Source organism: Drosophila hydei, unplaced genomic scaffold (genome assembly GCF_003285905.1).
Source record: "Drosophila hydei strain 15085-1641.00,03,60 unplaced genomic scaffold, DhydRS2 tig00000060-arrow-pilon, whole genome shotgun sequence".
Classification (NCBI taxonomy): domain Eukaryota; kingdom Metazoa; phylum Arthropoda; class Insecta; order Diptera; family Drosophilidae; genus Drosophila; species Drosophila hydei.
This window is the reverse complement of record NW_022045656.1, coordinates 4,148,436-4,168,321: the sequence shown is the minus strand read 5'-3', so window position 1 is coordinate 4,168,321 and position 19,886 is coordinate 4,148,436. Positions and strand designations below refer to the sequence as shown.

At 40.2% G+C, this 19,886-nt stretch overlaps 3 protein-coding genes across 4 annotated transcripts; all 3 read right to left on the bottom strand.

Annotated features, from left to right (window-relative positions):
- Positions 1-1,529: 1,529 nt before the first annotated feature.
- On the bottom strand, positions 1,530-3,206 carry LOC111592557 (alpha-amylase-related protein). The gene is made up of 2 exons (XM_023304853.2): positions 2,537-3,206; positions 1,530-2,486 (listed from the first exon to the last, which is right to left on the bottom strand). Exons 1-2 carry the CDS (start codon positions 3,179-3,181, stop codon positions 1,659-1,661), a joined length of 1,473 nt encoding a protein of 490 aa, XP_023160621.1. The 5' UTR covers positions 3,182-3,206; the 3' UTR covers positions 1,530-1,658.
- Positions 3,207-4,165: 959 nt separating this feature from the next.
- LOC111594924 (sodium channel protein Nach) lies at positions 4,166-6,018 on the bottom strand. The gene is made up of 6 exons (XM_023308421.2): positions 5,657-6,018; positions 5,304-5,594; positions 4,801-5,249; positions 4,616-4,742; positions 4,446-4,549; positions 4,166-4,386 (listed from the first exon to the last, which is right to left on the bottom strand). Exons 1-6 carry the CDS (start codon positions 6,016-6,018, stop codon positions 4,166-4,168), a joined length of 1,554 nt encoding a protein of 517 aa, XP_023164189.2.
- An 833-nt stretch (positions 6,019-6,851) lies between these two features.
- On the bottom strand, positions 6,852-17,189 carry LOC111593252 (putative inorganic phosphate cotransporter). 2 transcript variants are annotated; one of them, XM_030226159.1, is made up of 5 exons: positions 16,623-17,189; positions 8,785-8,957; positions 8,146-8,709; positions 7,560-8,084; positions 6,852-7,496 (listed from the first exon to the last, which is right to left on the bottom strand). In XM_030226159.1, exons 1-5 carry the CDS (start codon positions 16,684-16,686, stop codon positions 7,260-7,262), a joined length of 1,563 nt encoding a protein of 520 aa, XP_030082019.1. In that variant the 5' UTR covers positions 16,687-17,189; the 3' UTR covers positions 6,852-7,259. The 2 variants fall into 2 exon arrangements, with proteins under 2 accessions (XP_030082019.1, XP_023161684.2); XM_023305916.2 differs by lacking the exon at positions 16,623-17,189 and adding an exon at positions 10,745-11,290.
- Positions 17,190-19,886: the final 2,697 nt, after the last annotated feature.

Below are 19,886 nucleotides of genomic sequence, written 5' to 3'. Positions count from 1 at the left end.
GCAAAATCTCAAAAAAAAAACCAAAACAAAAAAAAACAAATAAATTCTAAAAAATCTACAAAATATATGTGAAACAATAATTCCTCCCACGATTTACCTGATTACTAATTAAACAATAGAAAACATTTATATATATATATATGTATAAGGTAAATGATTATCTATATATACATAACTGCATTAATGTTAATAACTAAATGTTGTAATGTTTGTGGTATATTGTGAACAAATATTACGAGTATGTGCGCATTTTACGTGGTTCCTGTTATATAGATATATACACGCATATATATATAAATAAATATGTATTACAAATTTTTGATGGACTAGCTATTATATATAAATAAAATATTGTTAAATGATCAATTCTTTATGTATGAAAATCTGCTATTGCAAGGGATAACGTTTATTGTTTAAACTTAAGACTAAACTAAACTAAACTAAACTAAACTAAATTAAAGAAAGAAACGTTAAATCAGATTAAAATTAAATTAAGCATATGCTATATATGCTTAGGTAAATCTAAAGCTGGATTTGGGGCCGTACTTAAATCTTAAAAGCAAAACTTTTGTGCCGAAAAATAATATTTTAAAAATTTAAAATTTATATTTAAAATGAGCCAAAAAAAAAAACAATTTGGGATAAAATAATATTTCATGTTGTTCGAGCACTTTTTTGGACTTCATGTTTGTTTGTGACAAAAAAAAAAGGAAACTAAACTTAAGCAATCTATGTGGTGTCTAAGAAAATCATAAGTTTATTAACTAAGATCAACTGTCAGCATAATTTATAAAAGCAAAAAATTCAGAAATGAAATGAAAAGAAAAAGATATCAACATTTTACAGGTATTTACGCATATAAAGCATTTAATTCTATATACTATATATATATTGTACTTACACGACATTGACAACAACAACAACAACAACAACAACATGAGCCACATCTGCATAAGATCATAGATGCACATCTGTTTGTGTATGTATGTGACATACCTTGCTATGCCAATCTAAACAATTTTGTTCGTATAACTAACATGAATGCAAGTAGTTGAAATGTTGCCATATTTTAATTTGTAGTTGCTTGTTTTTAAAAACTAAACCGAAACGCTTGACAACAATTCGTAGTACTCCAGAGCGATAAGACATCAATTTTGATTTGCCTGTGTATGCGAGAGAGTGAGAGAGGGCGAAAGCAGCCAACTACAAATTTCACAAATGCGACTTTCTTCTATTTACAGACATTTAACCTAGCGGATTTATTGGATGTGGAGTGCGCGGGCGTGGCTATAAGCATTTTTATCACAAATAATTATAAATGAATATTGATTGTGAAAGAGGGAGGGAGGGAGGCAGAGAGAGAGAGAGAGAGAGAGAGAGAGTGTGTGAGTTGTCCAATTGCAGTTGGAAACGTGTTCTATACAGTTCAAGTCTATACTTTGTACCGTTTCTATCGTTATCGTTGCAGTTATCGAACTATCGAACTTATCATAAGTATTATATATATATATGTGTTTGTGCGGGCATTCGTTTAGCCAAAATTATAGTTTATGTGCGTTTTATTGTAACAATTGAGAAATAAATCCCGATTCAATGTCGTTATTTGAAAACAAGAAAATTAACAGCTTTTTGGAATATCCTTTTTATTTATGCGGCTCTTACAAACGCGCATCTGTGTGCAGGGCTAGGACGCCGTCGAAGTCCTCGGCGCCAATGTGAATGTAGCCGTAGCCACTGCCATCCACCGTCACTGATTTGCCTGTACAGGCGCCATTCACCAGGTTGCCGGAGATGACGTCACAGTACTCGCCGGCGGGCAAGCAGGTTTGCAAATTCTGCGACAGATCGTAGAGATTATTGTTGAAGGCCACAAAGCCCTTGGAGCCGCGACAGAAGGCAATCTGGTTGTCGCCATTGTCCCACCAGTTGTTCATCTGGGTGCCCCTGACGGCGTTCTTGAAGGCCACCATGTTGTAGATCTGTCGCCAGCGATGCTCACAGATCCAGCCATTGGTGCAAGCGCCATCGGCATCAAACTGCGGCGAGATGATGCGCTCCTGGGCATCCTGGGGCGGCGCCTGGTCGCGGTCGTCGAAGCCAAAGGAGCTCATCACCTGGCTGATGCCGTAGGGATAGGCCAAATGGAAGGCGGTGGCCATTTTGTACTGCTTGGGCGACTTGTAGTTGAGCTCCTGGCCGCCGTCGCGCTGATTGTCGTGGTTGTCCACAAAGGTGAGCGCCTCATCGGAGGGCAGGAATCCCCAGTCGGTGCCCCAGCTCGAAAGCCATTTCAGCGCGTTGTTGCCGCGGAAAGCCTTGCCGATTTCCTCCGAGAAACGGAACTCGGTGACGGCTCCCAGTGGCGTATACTCATCACGCGAGACAGTCTCGTGGCCATGATCGATGACCTCCTGGTAGATGAAGGGACGTGCATTGTTGGGGAAGCCATGGTCTGTGTTCAGGTTGCGCGTGTTGCTGTAAATATACTGAAAGGCAAGTTAGGCCTGGACACTGCCTCCATTACGCTAAGTCTTACGTCCAGGTCCGTGGCAGCCATGTGCTTGGCCGCATCCACGCGGAAGCCGGCGACGCCGAGTGTGATCAGATGATCGAGCACCTCAATGAGCTGCTTCCTCACGTAGTCGCTGCTCTGATCCAGATCCTTGAGGCCAACCAGCTCGCATTGCTGCACTTGGAAGCGATCGTTCCAGTCGTAGATCTCGCAGCTGGGATGGAAATCCTTCTCTGTGTAGGGCACGCCCGGGAAGGACTTGCGGCTGGGTTCAGCCACCGAGCCGCCTGTGCCACGGGCAGTGCCTACCCAATCGCCGGACATGTGATTGAGCAGCACGTCTACATAGATACGGACGCCCACGTCGTTGCAGCGACGCACCATGTCGGCGAACTCGAGCTCGTTGCCGGAGCGTGTGATCAGCTTGTAGGAAATGGGCTGGTAGCGTTCCCACCACGGCCGACCCTCGGATATGATGTTCTCGGCCACGGGGCTCACCTGCACGCCGGCATAGCCATGGGGAGCGAGAAAGTCCTCGCACTCCTGCGCAATGTCCGCCCACTTCCATTCAAAGAGATGGACGATGGTGTTGCGATTGCCCCACCACTGAGGGTTGTGCTGGGCCAGCGCCAAAGTGGCCAACAGGGAGACTAATGTCAACTTAAGCATGGCCAATAACTGTTACTAAAAGCCACGACGATCCCCTCTTATATAGGCAACCTAATCTAATCAACACTTGACCAGGGATTTGCAAGCTTCGTGTGGAGCCAATTTACAGCCCGGCGATTGGCGAATTTTACGCAAATTTATGAGGGCCGCAGCTAACTGTCATGTTGACCTATGGTAATAGGCTTAGACCAATGGCATGAGTCAAAAGCAACCAAAATATGTGCAAAGATAACAAATACTGATATGCGTGACAGGGAAGCGACGCTAACTGTATTTATATTTACAATCTATTGAGTTTGACACGGCCAACGTTAAAATGAATATACTCTATTCAAAGCTGTGATTGCCGTCAATCAACACACAATTTCAATTTATCTTTAATTAGTCTCAATTATCCATTTTCAGTGACTGATATTCAGTAGTTCTGCGTCCTCAGTCAGATCACAATACTATATCAACATGTTGCTGCGCTACAAGAAATGTTTCAAAGGAAAATGAAATGTTGCTAACTTCTTACTAGTATAATCTTAAATGTTATTGCTGGAGCTCAGACTGTCATTTTTATAGGCACCTTGTGGATGTTGTTCTAAAACCAGGGCTGAAAGTGTAGCTGACTGGCGGTTGTTGCAAAGCTCAGCGGAACACTAAAAAGCTCAATATGGCAATTGCTACCAAGCTCAGCTAAATGTTGCAAAGGTTAAAATGTAGCTGATTAACAATTACTGCAAAGCTTAAATGTTGCAATGCTCAACATTTAGCTAATGATGCTAACCTCAAATGTTGCTAGACATTTTGGAATTATTTAGATAACAGTGCACCAAGTGTAGCTAGCGACATTGTGGCTAAGTCGTGTCAAATGATGTGAAGCCAAAAAATGTTGCTTTGAAATAAGTTGCTAAAGAGTATTTGCACTTCTGTATTACGCTTTATTTAAGGCTTGTAATATATGGCTGAGGTTTGAAGCGCTTATCAATCGCACGCTTATTAGTTACGACCTGAGATATAAAAAACAGATTTCTGCTGAATGTTATTTTTGTGAGGTGGCCAGGCAAAGTTTGGACGCTTGTGCCAGCTTTGTAACTTCTGACGTGCATGACATTCCTGAATATAGTTCTTGCGCAGTATAACTGTGAAGTAGTAAATAATCTCCACCAAAGACAACATGCTCATGCCCACAAACAAACTAAAAGCACTGCCCAGATTAGCTGAAATAGAAAGGCTTCAGAATTCAGCCCATTAACCTGATATCGATAACTTAACTCACAGACTAGGGTGACCATATTTGATAGCAAGTCGACGCGCACACGTCGATAGACCTGAGAGTTGAGGAATATATGAATAATAGCATCATTTTTCTCGATTCCCGTGCTGTAAAGGCAAATATATAGTCAGCATAGGATCAGGCAGACAATCAAGCGAATACTAGAATCTTACTAGAAGGGATCCACAACAGGCATATTGAGCATAAGTTCAAAGTTTGAGATTTGCACATCGTAGTCAAAGTGCTCACAGGTCAAAGGGCACGGACACTGCGTTTTCTTCTTGCGTGTTATGATGTCGGCTTTATGGATATAGAATGAGATATATAAGCCATGTAAGCGAGTAATCCATATACATACGAAAATTATCGACCAGGCAGGGTATGTCCCGAAATGTGCATACCCGGTCCTTGGTGCGGTTGAACTCGAAGAAATATGTGTGGCAGCCGCACAGCCTGTCCATGTTGTTGACTCGACAGTTGAGCTCACAGTTGGGATAGACATAGTTGGGGAAGTAGCGCAGCTCAAACTCATGTCTGAAGATGCAATTTCTCTGCGCTATGGGTAGAGCCTTGACAGCATCGGAGCAAAATGTCTCCACGACGCGCAGCGTGGCAAATGATTCGGTGTTGAGGCCCAGAAATTTGCAATCGGCATGGGCGCTGGGAAAGGCGTCCGTCTCCTGGATCAGCAGCTTGAAACCAAGCGAATAGGATTTCAGGGCATCGTAGTTTTCGTCCTTGTAGCGCAGGATTAAGGATAGGCCATTGTCCAGACCCCCAGCGGCCGCTTGGGCAGTGAAATTGAGCCTGATGGGCAGGTAGAATACAGATATGACACATGGATATATGTTGTGGACCTACCCGTCCTGTCGCAGGTTAAAGGAGCAACAGTGTCCAAAGAACGTTTTCGATAGCTGAAACAAACGCGTGCAGTTCATAATGTCTCCATGATAGCGGCAACGATGCAATATCTCGTGGCAGTCCCAGCGCAGTTGTTCCACGAACTGAACCATGCTCAAATTATTCTGCAGCAGCACGGACTCCATTAGCTCAATCTCCGTCGCAGAAAAGCGAGCATCGTCCAGCATGAAACCGCTAAAGATGTGAAGGTGCTCCAATACGTCCGACGCTCGCACACCCTGCGGCAGCTTCCTAAAGCAGGAGAATATATCCATCTATATGAAAGAAGCAGTGTATCGTATGGGTTTACCCACAGCGACTCGATGTACGCCTTGGACTTGTCCATGTTGAACAATACCTCGGGACAGATGGTTATTGGCGGAAAGTAGAGCTTGCTGACGGGCGTGTGATCGTTCTCCACATTCATGCGAGTCGGACTGCTGCGATAGTCCGCATAGAAGGTATGCGTCATGACAATGGCGCAAATGAACATCACGACTGAGATGAGTTTCCACATGAGGTGCACCACACGATTGGTGTCTTTATCACGTGTGTACTTTAAGCCATGTATGCTGCTCGTCGCACAGAAATCACACCAGGTGCGCTTCAGGGCTCCACGCAAGGCGGAAATCTTTGGATCGATTTGCTCCGGACTTAGCTGCTCCTCGTGGCCCATTGTTGCACTGGCAATAGCTGTACTTCGTGTACTTCAAGCGACGTGCGCGCTTTTATATGCTGCTTGTGTGGGCGTGGCAGGCATTTGACATGGGAGCAACTGATTATTAATATCGAATTAGTGTAGGGCGTGGCTCTGCAGTGGGTAAAGGTGTCTAAGCTGGCAACGCTGTGCGAGCGATATGGACACATGTTGGGGAATCCTTGCTAAGACTGGTGCAGTCAGCTTTAAATACTCTTTAGACGATTCGCCAGGGGATCTCTTTAAGTCTGCGAACAACTTATACTCTTTAAAAGCAGCTTGCACTGTCTTTAGAACCCTCGCTAGTGCCCGTCTTATCTTCTCTTCTCTCATCATACTCTTTCTGTGTTCTCTTCTTTTTTCTTTATTTTTGTAGCCATTTAGTATTTAGCTTATTACTTTTCTTCTCTACTTTCCCACTTTTTATATTCTCTTCTCGCCTCTTCTCTTTTACTCTTTTCCCTTTTGTCTGCCCTTTAAGAAGCTTTAACTTTCGTGGAACTTACCTTTCCATCACAACTCCTCTAGAGACACTTCTATTTTTTATTCCTGCTGATTGGAAGAAACAGATTTGAAATATGACCAGAGCATTTACAGGCTCTGATTGCAATCAATATACTAAACAGTTTTAGCTTGGTTTTTAGCAGTCGTAAATTTTATTTGCAAACTTTTAATGTCTTTTTTCTTGTACGTTGAATCGTTTGCATATACAGACTCATATATATATATATATATATAAATATATATATATATATATATATATATATATTTATATATATATATATATATATATATATATATATATAGATGTGTAGAAAAGTATATAGTACATTATTCATGGTTTAACAATATTTGTTTACTTAACTCACTTCAATTGAATTGACATTTTACAAAAAGAAAAACTTAACTCTTTGCTATCACAATAAGAAAACTACGCATTTTAAATGGTAGACAACTGAATACCCGTCTCAGGCACTGCACTGCCAAAAATTGTTTACAAACGAAATGTGACTTGAATTACTTTGTGCTCAGATTTGAAATTGTATTTAAATTTTGTGGACAACTGATGGTTATTGTCTTTCTATACGCCGCTGCTTGGACTCTAAGGCTTAGGGCAATTCTAATGCGGTAACAACAACTTTTGGCTTAGAGTATAATTAACTAAAATAATGACTTAAACTAGCTGGTGTGTAGTGTAGTGTAGTGTAGTGTAATGGTAATTACTGCCTTGACTCGCTGGCAGTAATGGCCAGCGGCGCTGAATTGCCATTGCTCAGCCTTCCGATAGTCGTTGCAGGGTTCGGGCTGCTGCTGCCCAGGCTTGGTTTCTGCTCATCGTTGTCGGGATTGTCCCAGAACTGACGCTCGCCGGAGCCAAAGATGTTGTAGAAGGTGCCGCAAATGATGTAAACAAACGCGGCAATGAAGAAGACAATCTGCCACTGTCCCATCGTAGGCTAAGCAGGGAGCAGAGCTCAGAGTTATTCGAATTCTTATAAATTGAAGTTTTATTTACTCACCTTATCATTGATCAGATTGCCCGCAGCTATAGGGGCCAGCAGACCCGCCAGATTAGCTAAGCAGTTCGTGATGGCCATGAGGAAGCCCGCGAAGCGTGGCGTCAGATCCAAGTGATTGATCTTGAAGCCCGAGTAGATGCCGCCATTAAGACCAACGCCAATTGTGAGTATAGCCAGAGTCAAGGCACGATCACAGCCCGTGTAGGACGCGGCAATTAGAGCCAGGCCAGGTCCGTACTGGCCAATGCTGTTGATGATCTTTCTCGTGGCCGTCAGCGAGAAGCGGTTCGTGCTGATCAACCAGTCCGCAATCACCGAAATGAACATGGAGAAGAGCCACATGGCCAGGTAGGGCAGAGAGCTGAGCAAACCGTTGGACTTCAAAGAGAAACGCAGCACCTGCTTCATGTAGGTGGGCAGCTCCGTCATCAGTGTCTCGTAGCCATAGTTGTGGCCCATGTGAGCGAAGAGAATCGCGTAGAAGGGCAGCGACTTCATGATGGACTTGAACGGAATGGGCGGGCTCTGAAGTGGAGAAAACACGTTAGCTACCTGCTTGAATTGGCTGGCTAAAGCCGTCGCGTACCTTGATCACATCCGTGCCCCATAGGGAATCGTTGATGTAGCGCTTCTCACGTTCATCGATGCGTGGATGCGACGTGGGATCCTCAAAGACAAGAATGAGAAAGGCAATAGACCACAGTGTGCCCACCACGCCAAACACATAGAAGATTGACGGCCAGCCGCCGGAGAAGCCATATTCAGCCAGCAGACCAGACAACGGCATCGAGATAATCGTACCAAATTGAGCGCCTGCGTAGACCGCAGCTCCCATGCGAGAGCGTTCATTGGGCGGTATCCACTTGGCTAGCAGAGCGTGAGTGCAGGGCACAATGGGACCCTCGCCCAGACCCTGGATGAAGCGCACAGCGCACAAGCCATAGACGCCGCCCTCGCGAGCAGCCACAGGCACCAGGAAGGCAAACACTGAGTTGATGAGCATGCCCCAGCCGAGGAAGCGCATAGCACCATATTTCTTGGCCAATATGCCAAAAGGAATCTGTGTGATCACATAGCCATAGAAGAAGGAGGACAGTATGTAGCCCTGCAGGCTGGAGCTCCATACGAACTCTCCGTCTTCACCATTGTCCTGAGGGAGTAAGGGAGAAGAAGAGGAAAAGAGAGCTTAGCAAACTAGTTATAGCATTATAGTCGATCAACTTACAACTTCCAATTCACGATCGCCGCACTCATCGTCCAGCACCTCTTCACCCTTCTGAATAGCCGTGTGGTTCACCATAGCCACAATAGCCACCGACATGTTGGTTCGCATCACGTACGCATTGGCCATGCCCAGGAAGAGCATGAATGTAACAAAGTAGCGAGTGGTTGCCCAGCCTGCAAAGTATAAGAGAGCCAACATATAGTAAACCTCTAAGAGAGTCATTCGATTCATCCGAATAAACGTTTAATTACGGCCAATTAAATCGCAAAGTCTGTCGGCACTTGTTTGTGCAAAGATCTTAACGAACTTGCAACGGATATGAGTAAACAAAGCAAATAAACACAAATACTAAATTCTCAGATTAATAGAAATGCGTCACAAAAAAAAGAATGATCGACTTAAAGATGACCTGTAAAATGCTAATTTTTATATAGATTATCATATAGCTATTTCAATTATTGCCGCAAAGTCAGAACGATTCTATTAAGCCCATAGTTAAACATGTACACAGGGTATAAACAGTTTGAAAACGAGGTCTCAGCTATGAGATAATAATGAGATAAGTAGCATACAGATCAGATAAGATTGCATATAGTATATCCATGACTCAATGCCAAGCAGATGTGTCGCAGACTGCTGGACCGTTTTAATTACCTCACGTTTCCAGCTATAAAAAAAACCTTTCGAAATTCGAGACGTTGCTGCGAGCTATTTGTAGACCTGGCCCGAGCGATTCATAATTATTATTGTTATTTCTGTTACTGTTGTTGTTTTCCGATACTAAATATACATAGAACTGATTGCCTGTTTACTTTTGCAGTGTCATACGACAACAGAGCCGATTGTCGCCTCGCACGGGCGGACAACACGTGATACTTAATTTCCTGGCTAAGCAAACTTTTGGTCGCTTGGCCGTTGGGACTTATCACAAATCGTTTCCTATTGTACATTCTAGAGTTCAAGTTGAGTTTGGAAGGCACAACTGTATTTCCTAAATGCTCAACCAGCTTGGCAAATGGAATTTGAACTTTCAGCCATTCAGTTTTTTTCCCCGCTTTTGTTTGTAGCTAGCTCAACAGACCGATAAGTTTGTGCTTATGTTTCGAATTGTTCTGTGTTGCGTTTATTTCCACCCAACAACATTTTTCCACAAAATATGATATAGAGTACTGTGGAAAATTCGAGCTACACATTTGCTGAATCGGAAAAAGCAAAAATAAGCAGAGTCTATAAAGAAAATAATTGTATTCGTTTGCGTTTTTTTTTGTGCGCACGCAGCGTTAAATCGCGCGATTTGTCAAAACAGTCTCTGCCCAACCTCTCACTCTCTCTCTCTCTCTCGCATGTTGCACAATCAGTACGGTATATGCAGCACGTGTGAGTCGCGCGTCAGCACAGGGCAACCAGCGACTCGTGCATGCCCCGACTATTCCCGATACATGCTCTAAAATGGGCGAAATGAATAAGCTTTTAGCTATAAATATAACGCATACGCTGCGTGTGCGGATCTTAGCAGTCGGCGAGAGTGCGGCTGGCAGAGAGCGCGAGAGCAGGGGAATGGAAGAGTATGTACATCGCATTTGCATACCCTTTAATGATAGGAAACCTTACATATTCTCTTATTTACTTGCTTAAGTTATACTAATTTTCTTGTATATATTTTTAAGCATTTTTCGATACTTAAATACATTAACATTGTATATTATAGACAGAACAGATATATATATATATATATATATATTCTATCTATTCAGATATTTTCAGGGCTATGCATTCATTGTAAATTAAATAAAAATCTGCAACTTCATCCATACCTAGACGTGTTTTCGACTATTATTCTTTCAATCTAAGTAAAAAAATAAGTAGAGAAAGCCTTTTAGTTGGTGTAAATCAAATTTCCAATATACTTAGTGTCAAAGTGACTTAAATGGCACTTTGTACATTGCAACTTGAGGCTTACCCTTGGGTCTATCATGCAGATTATTTTGATCCCAGACAAGGACATGGCCATCGCGATGGCGATGATTGAGCTTGCTGCGTCGAAAGGGCATCTCGTCCGTCTGCCTGTGCCCGCCTCTTGAGGTTTTCGAGTTGTAAAAATAAATTAATGTAAACTAAACTAAATTCGAATCGAGTTCGCGATGTGTTGGACGAAAATTCTCAACGAAATTCGCGAATTGTTATTGCCGTTGCTTCTGCTGTTGCAAATGATTTTTTAGTTTTCCTTAGACTTTTTGCGCACTCGTTTAAACCATTTCATTGTCTATCTGTGCAGTGGGCCGGGCCTGAACATGTCGCGGGTCAAGATATTACAAATGGAGCTTATTAAAAATGAACTTTTTGCGATACGCGCGTTGCACTCGACTGAAGGTATACACGCGACTGAGCTGTAGCTCAGGCAGAAGTGTTCAAATCCAATTTGGAATCGGCGCTCGCGTTCAGCTGTTGGCTCTTGGCTCGTGGCTCTTGACTCTGTGGGCGCCTTTGCGGCAACTGAGCGCCAACTGTTGCGCTATCCGACTATATAATAAACGGGGCCGAAATCGCCGAACGCCCGAGGCGCAAGCGTCTCAGATTGAGAGAATGAGTGAAAGACAGGGAAAGAGAGAGAGAGAGAGAGAGAGAGAGGGAGAGAGTGTGAGAGTGGGAGAGAGGCGCCACGATTACATCAACCATTTGCTAAGGGAGGTATGGTCCAAGCATATGTCAGCCTAAAACTGAATCATCAGCTGTTGAACCTAACTCGATTGATGTCAATTGCTTTATATATAATACGCCAAGAAGATCTATTTTTAACTGCTAGACGTCAGCATCTCGTGATGCCTGAAGCAAAACTCGACAAGAACTAACTCGAGTTATGCCAAAACCAAATGTTATTTGCCAAATGCGCGACCAGACTTTGGACATACATAATAGATGTATATATACGCATATACATACACGTATGTAGTAAGAAATTATTGGGAAAAATGCTTCAAGTATGGAAACCTTAGAAATAAGAGCCGCAGCAAGGCAGCGGCATGCGACTTGGGGGCAGCTACTGGCGCCAAGTGTCAAGAAGGGGGATTGGTTTTTGTGTTTTTACAGGGTGTGTGCTAAGTGCCGCTAAATGGTACCCACAGCAGTGCCCTTGCTTTCCCCTCTCTAATCGCCTATTAGGCGCTCCGTGTACCCATTATAAAATCACAATTCATTGCATTCATTGTCAGGTGCTTGCTAATTTGGAGAAATGCGCAAAAAAATAGTTAAGCTAAAAACTAAAACGTTTACTAAAACAGCTTGCAACGACAAACGAATTCAGTGTGAAATTCAAGAATTCAATTTTATGATCGTTGATAAACTGTTGACAATATGTTTCTAGAATCTTATTCAAAATTTGTATGTAACTAAATATTTATTTATATTAAATGAAGAAAAAAGTGCACTTATATCAAGAATATGCTTAAATGATTGCTAAAACTCATAAAATTTATCTTATTTAAATTATGAAATCAGTTTCAAATTTATCTTTTTCTCTTGAATTTCTTATGTAACATTTCCTTTATCTATTTTTTACTATTTACCTGCAATAAATTTTAACAAAAGTATATTTATCTGTTAGTGCATATACCCCATTAAACGAACAGTCATGGCACGACCGCACACTCACTCAAACACGCTTATACACAGCCAAGTCATAAAAAATCCAAACCACATGTTGTTTTCGAAGTCTCGAGTCAGCTTCAAGCGGTAGACGAGAAACTTTGCCGGCATGCGGCGAGTGCACGTGTTTGTCGCCTGATTCTCGAACGTTTCGCCTCAAGCGAAAAAGAGGGATAGAGAGAGAGAATGTGAAGCCAAGAGCAAGAGAGCGGCTCAAGTCGACTACCGAATGAGCTGCTCAGTTCAACTGGACTATGGTCAGGTTGGTGTAGCCCAATAAAAATTCGTCTCGATTGTGCACAAACTGGAAATGTGGGCAATTGTTATTGTTATTGTTATTGTCTTCATGGCACAGGCAACAAGTCGAGAGAGATGTAGAAAGAGTGAGCGAGAGAAAGAGAAAGATAGAAGAACCTTGACACGCGATGCTCATGTGATGTCAGCTTTTTTTATTTCTTTTTCTTTTTTGGCAAAACCTCAAATGGAAATATTTGTTGGCAGGTACAGTCAAGCAATAAACAATTAGTCAAAAAGAGCACAAACGCGAAAATCATAAAAATAGCAGCTGCATTTGTTCTACTTCCGTGTCATTAACAAAGCATGCGACAGCAACTGACAACAACAGAAATTGTGAGCACAATTATTTAATAACAGTCATTAAGAGTAAGCAGCACGTGAACCATGAAATAGAGCCAAAAGCTTAAAGCTTTCGAGCCAGTTCTCTACCCAAAAGCTGTTGCATACTTTACGGCGGTTGATGTAATGGCTGGAACGTAATCGCCGAATTACGTAAGCTTTTAACGTAGGCTTATCGTCTCGTTTATCTGTAATGTTTCCATATGTTTACTCTGCTTCATTTGATATTGTGATATTATTGATTCTCGCCGCAATTATATGACAATCTGTTCAGATTTGCGACTTTTTGAAGTTAAGTATTTTTATACAACAATGAAATGGAATGATCGTCTGGGGAACTTTTGCGCGACAACACATTAGCTTTGTTATTTGTTTTTAATATTTTATATTGTTTGGGCAACTTGTTTATATGAGTTTTTTGAATGTCATAAACTGAAATTAACAACTGGTGTCAAGCATAGGTTTTCGTGACAGGTGCAAAAATGTTGGGCAAATATATATTTTTATATATATTTATATTATATATTTGCAAATACTTAAGACGAGCTTACAGAGGCCAGGCACACTTAGCTGACTTGTGTGGCGCCCTTTGTGGCCTAAGCAGGCCAATTTGATGATCTCATCTGACAGCAAAAAAATAAAATAAAATAATTAGTGAAAAGCTCAAAATTAATTCCAATTCGTTCATCATAGAGGGGCTATATCTGTGCTTTGTATCGTTTCAATTGTTTCCGTTTTAGCTGAACTACAGTGGACGCCAAAAAAATTGTTCTACGCTTAAGTAATTTCGATTTATCAGGTGTGTCGCTTCATTCATTCAATGCCTTTTGCGCTATTTGCGGCTTTGCTAAATTGAACTTACATGTAATTATATATATTTGTGTATATAAATATCAGGAACATGACTAATTTTCGCCGAAAGAGTCGAAAAAGCTGCTCGATTTTATAATCATAAAATAAAAGTTAAGTTATGTTAAGTGACTTTTTGTCTTTCCCCGCCCGCTTCAATTCGATTGAACGTGACAGCTCAGTCGTAAAATCTTTAAGCGACAATTTTTCAATTTAAGTGGAATGCCTCAGCCGTAGATTGCATTACAAAGACGCTCGTTAAGAACAATCGTCAAGAATTGCACAATATAGTGCAACAGTTTATCCAGGCACTGTACAAATACAAATATGTGGGTAATATATATACATAAATATATGTATTACCGTGTGGGCGAGTGTGATAATTAACGCGCACTTGCGAGCGCCGTTGCAACGGCTCCCAGAAACCTGCCCTATTTCAATACGAATCATATAATGAAAGTCGACATGCGAAATGACGAATTCAACTGATCAAGAAAATCTGATCAAAATGCAATGTCGAGTGCCGGGGCCAAAAAGCTCGCGACATCATCTCGAAGTTTGTCAAGCTGCCAAACGCCACGCTCTGCGGTCAAAGAAGAAAATGCACCAAAATATACCCTGTACGACGGCTGTGCTGGGTCGACACATTCTTTTCCAACCCACACGCTGCACAGATATAACAGTTAGTATTATATATAGTGCATCTCACTAACTTTTACTTTTAATTAATGTGCTTTCACTTTTCGCTTGATCAATTGCAATCAACTTCATGTAGATAAATAGAAGAATCAATGAATTTTCAATAGGAGCAAGTAAATAAATAGCTTAATTCATTTCTTTACTCTGCTGACTGCTTAATTGATCAGTAATGAACGTGCCTTAGGAGCTATAAGAGGTAAACAGCTGCATTTTTGTTGATAGCTAAGTTTGTGGTCGCAGAGCAAGTGCTTAAAAATAGTGAAATACTTGTGCGTTAATTAATTAAAATAAATGTACAATGATTAATGAGAAACACTTAAGAAGAGAACTGATTTGCATGAAAACACTTGGCTTTGGCGTTGACAGTCACCACGTTCTACAGGGTATCGCTTAGTCAGGCAGTGGATCAATTTAGCTGTTAGCTAATCGCAACGCCCCCTTTCACTCTGGCAAATGAAAGTGAGCAAAAAGAGCTCTTAAGAGCGTTGGGGAATGCCAAGGTTCTTGACACTGCTTAGCAAATTTCCTCAATTGATCTTGACCTTAACACTTGACTGGTTTGCGCTTAAAAGAAACTAGTTTCATTAATTGTTGATATTTTGCTCATTTCATTGCTGCTGCAATTCATTTGCATATCTTTAATATCACGTATAAACGTTTATTTTTGTTTTTATTTTTTTTTTGGGCAGATCGAAGCGCATTGCCGGTAACCGGTTTCCACGGACAGCCATTGAGCTCCCCTCGCCAAAAATGGATAAGGGGGAACTGATCTATAAACTGTGTCAAAAGATCGCGCATCGCAGCTATGGCGATGTAGGAAGACAATCGAGCGCAGACCATAAGCAGACAAACAAATGGGGGAAATTGAGACAAACAGCTGAGGCTCACATTTTGTGTCAACAACTATTTGGGGCTTCACTTTTTGAATACCGCTTGGGTTACGTACTCCCCCGCCTCACGTTCATTGTGAATTGTGAATTTGGCTCACGCGTTGGCGGCAGCAATAAAGCCTCGTCTCGTTGTGACAATTTATTTATTTGTATACTTATTTTTGTGAATCTTAAAAAAATGTGCGAGGCACTGCATAACAAATAACTTCCGTTTCGTGGAGCACCCGGAGAGACGAGCCGGGGCTGATTGTATTATGCAAATCAGACGGAATTAGCTGAAGCTGAAGAGCCTATCTAATTTAATCAGCCTCAAGTGCGCTTAATTCACATTCACATTCACATTCACATTACAATTCCCTCTGGCACGACTCAGTTGATCAAGAATTGCGCCCTAAGCCCATCTTAATAAACATTTAACTTTATATAACAATTGCGCGGCGTTCTCACTTATGCCTGACTATCAACTCATCTGCGGGGACTTTTTTTCTCCCTCAAAGTTATAATCTATTAACATTATTTATAAGATCTGATGGGCACTTCTATGAGGAATTGAACTACTAGTAACTGCACACATGACTACACCGCAAAAAATAACTTCGCAAGTTGAGATAAGTCTAGAGGATATAATAAGTTAGACTCTTATATAATACTTATATTATATATATATAAATTTATATATATGTATTAAATATTTATACTTTATATCTTGTTATATAAAATTTAATAAAAGAAAGTTTTTCGAGTCAAATTCAAATTGTATTGCTTTACATATGCTTTAAGGCCTTCGTGAAACTTTGGCATTCCAAAACACTAACAAAATGATTTTTAGCTGTGATTTATAAAGGCTCCTAGGATATCAATATAAAAAAGAGAACCTCTCTGAAAGTGGGCCAAGCTAAATTTGCTGTAACTGACAAAGGTTTCACACTGAATGTGTAGAAGTAGATTTTAGCACTTGAATCAAGTCAACTCAGCTCTACTTGCGACACTACAAGCCAGAAATTAAGAATACAGTAATACTTATATTATCTCTGATTATTATACTTAAGAAACAGTTTCAGTTAATAGACGTCGAGATGGTATCTAATCTTAATTATACACGGAATATCATGTGAAACTTACCCAGCTGTGGCTTTTCGGGCTCCTTTTCGGAGCTCGAGCAAATGGCTTCCTTCGATGCAGACATTGTGTGTTTGTATATTACTTAATATATATATATTTACTAAATATATATATATTTTATTTATGTTAATCTAGTACAGTCTCTTGGCGGTTTTGACGCGACTTGCACTGAAAAATGCAGTCGAGAGCGTTGCAAAAGTAGAACAGTGTTTTAGCTCTGGTCAAGCACGTCGCTTGGCTTGTTTTTTAAGACATTTTCGTAAGGCACTTAATAATATTATTACTTTTATTGTCGTTGTTTTTGGACTTGTTTTTGTTATTGTTACTTTTGCGGTTAATTTAGCTAGTTCGTTCACTCGCGCAGCTTGAAATGTTCTGAACGATTAACGGCAAGACGCGTTGCCTTTAAATGAGCCGCAGTCAGAGCCGGAGATGGGGACAGAGTCAAAGCCAGAGACAGAGACAGCGACAGAGAAGCAGAGAAAGAGAGCAGAGATAGTGAGTGAGATGTCTCTACGTCTGTTTGCACGTTTAATTTTTGTTTTGTATTGTGTTGTTTGGTTGTGGTTATTGTCTGCGCATGCGTCTCGTCGGCCGATCCAGTGATCCAGACACGTTAATCTGTAAGCAGTGTAGATCAGAGCAAACATAGCAAATTAGTTCGATAAATTGTCGATTGCGAATCATTGGCATTAATTGCTCGAGTAAACGCGAAAAGCAGCCGCACGATTTCAGATCTCCCTACGCACGTTTCTATATTTTTGATGAGCTTCACAAATATATTTTTCTCTGTCAAATATTTGCAATGAGTTGCCAAAAATTGCTGCGTGGGGGTCTTTTTTATTATTTAAATAGCTTAGATAGATAAATATGCGACATTGAATTCAACTCTTATAGAATTTTCGATTTTCTGTGGTACAGTTGTGCATCTAATAAATTCTATATCTAATTGTCAGCTGACTCAATATTTGCTCGAGTCTAGCCAACGATCAAAAACTCTGGTAAATTTACATTATTATTTGATGTATATAGCTCCAGTTTGTCTATCTCTTACAACTCATATATATACATATATATATTTATATATATATATATATGCCAAATAATAAGTCATTAACTCAGCTGTTTTCGTGCTTTCGAACTACAATCCCCAGCTGATGATGTAATTTGTTGATCGCTCCATAACTCATTACAACGAATTTCTCTGTAGGCCCAAAAAAACACAAACGATATAATGATTTACATATATAAACAAATATAAACTGGTTACGATTTTGCACAAATTTCATTAGGTAAATCAATTATCATGCGACTTCTGTAGGTGTCCAATTCTATGGAATTATATTGAGTGGAATCTCGATTGGAATTTCAATTAGTATTTTTTTTCGCCTCACAACAGCTCGAAATTGGATTTTAGAAAGTATCGCAAGTCAAATGAAGCTGAGTTTGAGCCGAAGGTTTGAGTTCGGCGACTGAAACCTGAACAGTGCTTTGTTTGTTTGTTTGTTTCATGATTTGTTTACCTCGTTGTGGTTATTGTTTTTCAGCAAAAGATTTCCAAGAATATTGATAAAATACAAAGCAAAAGCGTCTCGCAATATCGCTTGAAATCAACCATAATACTGGCTAACCTCAAAATCCCCGATTTTCATTCTACAGATCTGCTCTTTCAACAATGTTTCAGTTCATAAAAGAAAACATTTGTTCTTCAATATTTCGATTTGTGTTCTTCTGATTTCTTCTTTGGCATTTCGATTCTCTAAAGATCGGTTTCAAAATTTCTTCAACAACTTCACTCACTTCTTCTCTTACATATGATCATTAGATTAGATAATCCTATTAAAATCAACATCTTTTTTAATATTTGATTATATATTTCCATTTTGCGGGACCATCTACTTATTATAAGCCAATAGTATTTGAATTGTACCGACTTTTTTGTCAACAAAATAGTTGTCAGTTAGAGCAATTAGCGTATTTCGCTGTTGATCTTAAAATAAATCAAAATAAAATCAGATGTCGAATGATTTTGCATATTTCGAAGCTGTTAAACGCCGATGATGAATATAACACTCGGACCGTAAATAAGTCTATTTGAAGCGCAGCTACTCGAAGATTTGTCAACTAGTTTCTCTTTGGAGTAAAACAAGGAGAACTTTAAAGCATTTCGTTAAACTGTTTTACAATATTTAAAATATTTACATATGTATATACTATATGGTTCACACCTTTTCAATTTACGAGGCAATTATCACTCGAGCTGTGGAGGTCAACTTTTAGTTTATCATAAACTCTATAGCTAATTGCAACTGGTTTTTTGAGAAACAGTCCAATTATTAATATATTGTGTTCATAATTGATTTCAAAATAGGGTTTACTCAAGAGCTATGACATGTTAATAGATGACGCTTTTTGCAGTCCAGTGTAATTTAGTTGACAGTCGGACTTGGGCTTTGTATAATGTGTATTTATTTAATAAGCCCTTGATATGCATCGAAAAAACGGGCTTGAAAATAGAAAATAGCTAGAAATAAGTACACGAGTTCGTATAATGAATATAAGGCAGCTGTAGGCAGCAATCAGCGCGCTTTTCTATATATGTAAAACGAAGTGCGGAACCTGTAATCGTTTGCAGGTGATAAATAAAAGTTATTGCTTTAACAGTAAGCCACTCAATAAAACGTTGAAGCATTTGAAAGAAATTGTTTTATTCAATTTATGGCCAATAGGAAACAATTGAACAACTTTGTCAAAGCTGAAGAGCGTGTGCCTGAAGTGTTTTGAATTCGTTTCAATATTTTTCTTATTCTTTCTTTTTTATAGATAGGAACCATCATAAAAATATTTATGAGTGCTATTTTTTGTTATTAAGAGTGATAGCTGACCAGTTGCCAGGTACTAGAAACATATTGCGAATAACCCTCTGATGGATTTATAGACACGTTACAATCTGTTCAATAACCAAAAAAAAAAAAAAAATGAACTGCTAAAATATTACCTAATCTTAATATTATTAATAATGGAAGTTGTCAAGGCGCAGTGCTGCCCTATCAACTGGTCGTAAATTAAACGCACTTATCTGAATTGAACTGACGCACTCGTGCCTCGAAATTAAGCACGAGCACTACCCAACGGATGTAAGAACTTCACTGTTTTCCCACTTGGCAATCGTGTAACACTTGGGAAATTCAAAGAACTTATAGAATATGCATGTCTGATATAACTGATTTTCAATGAATATATTATATTTATATAAATATATGC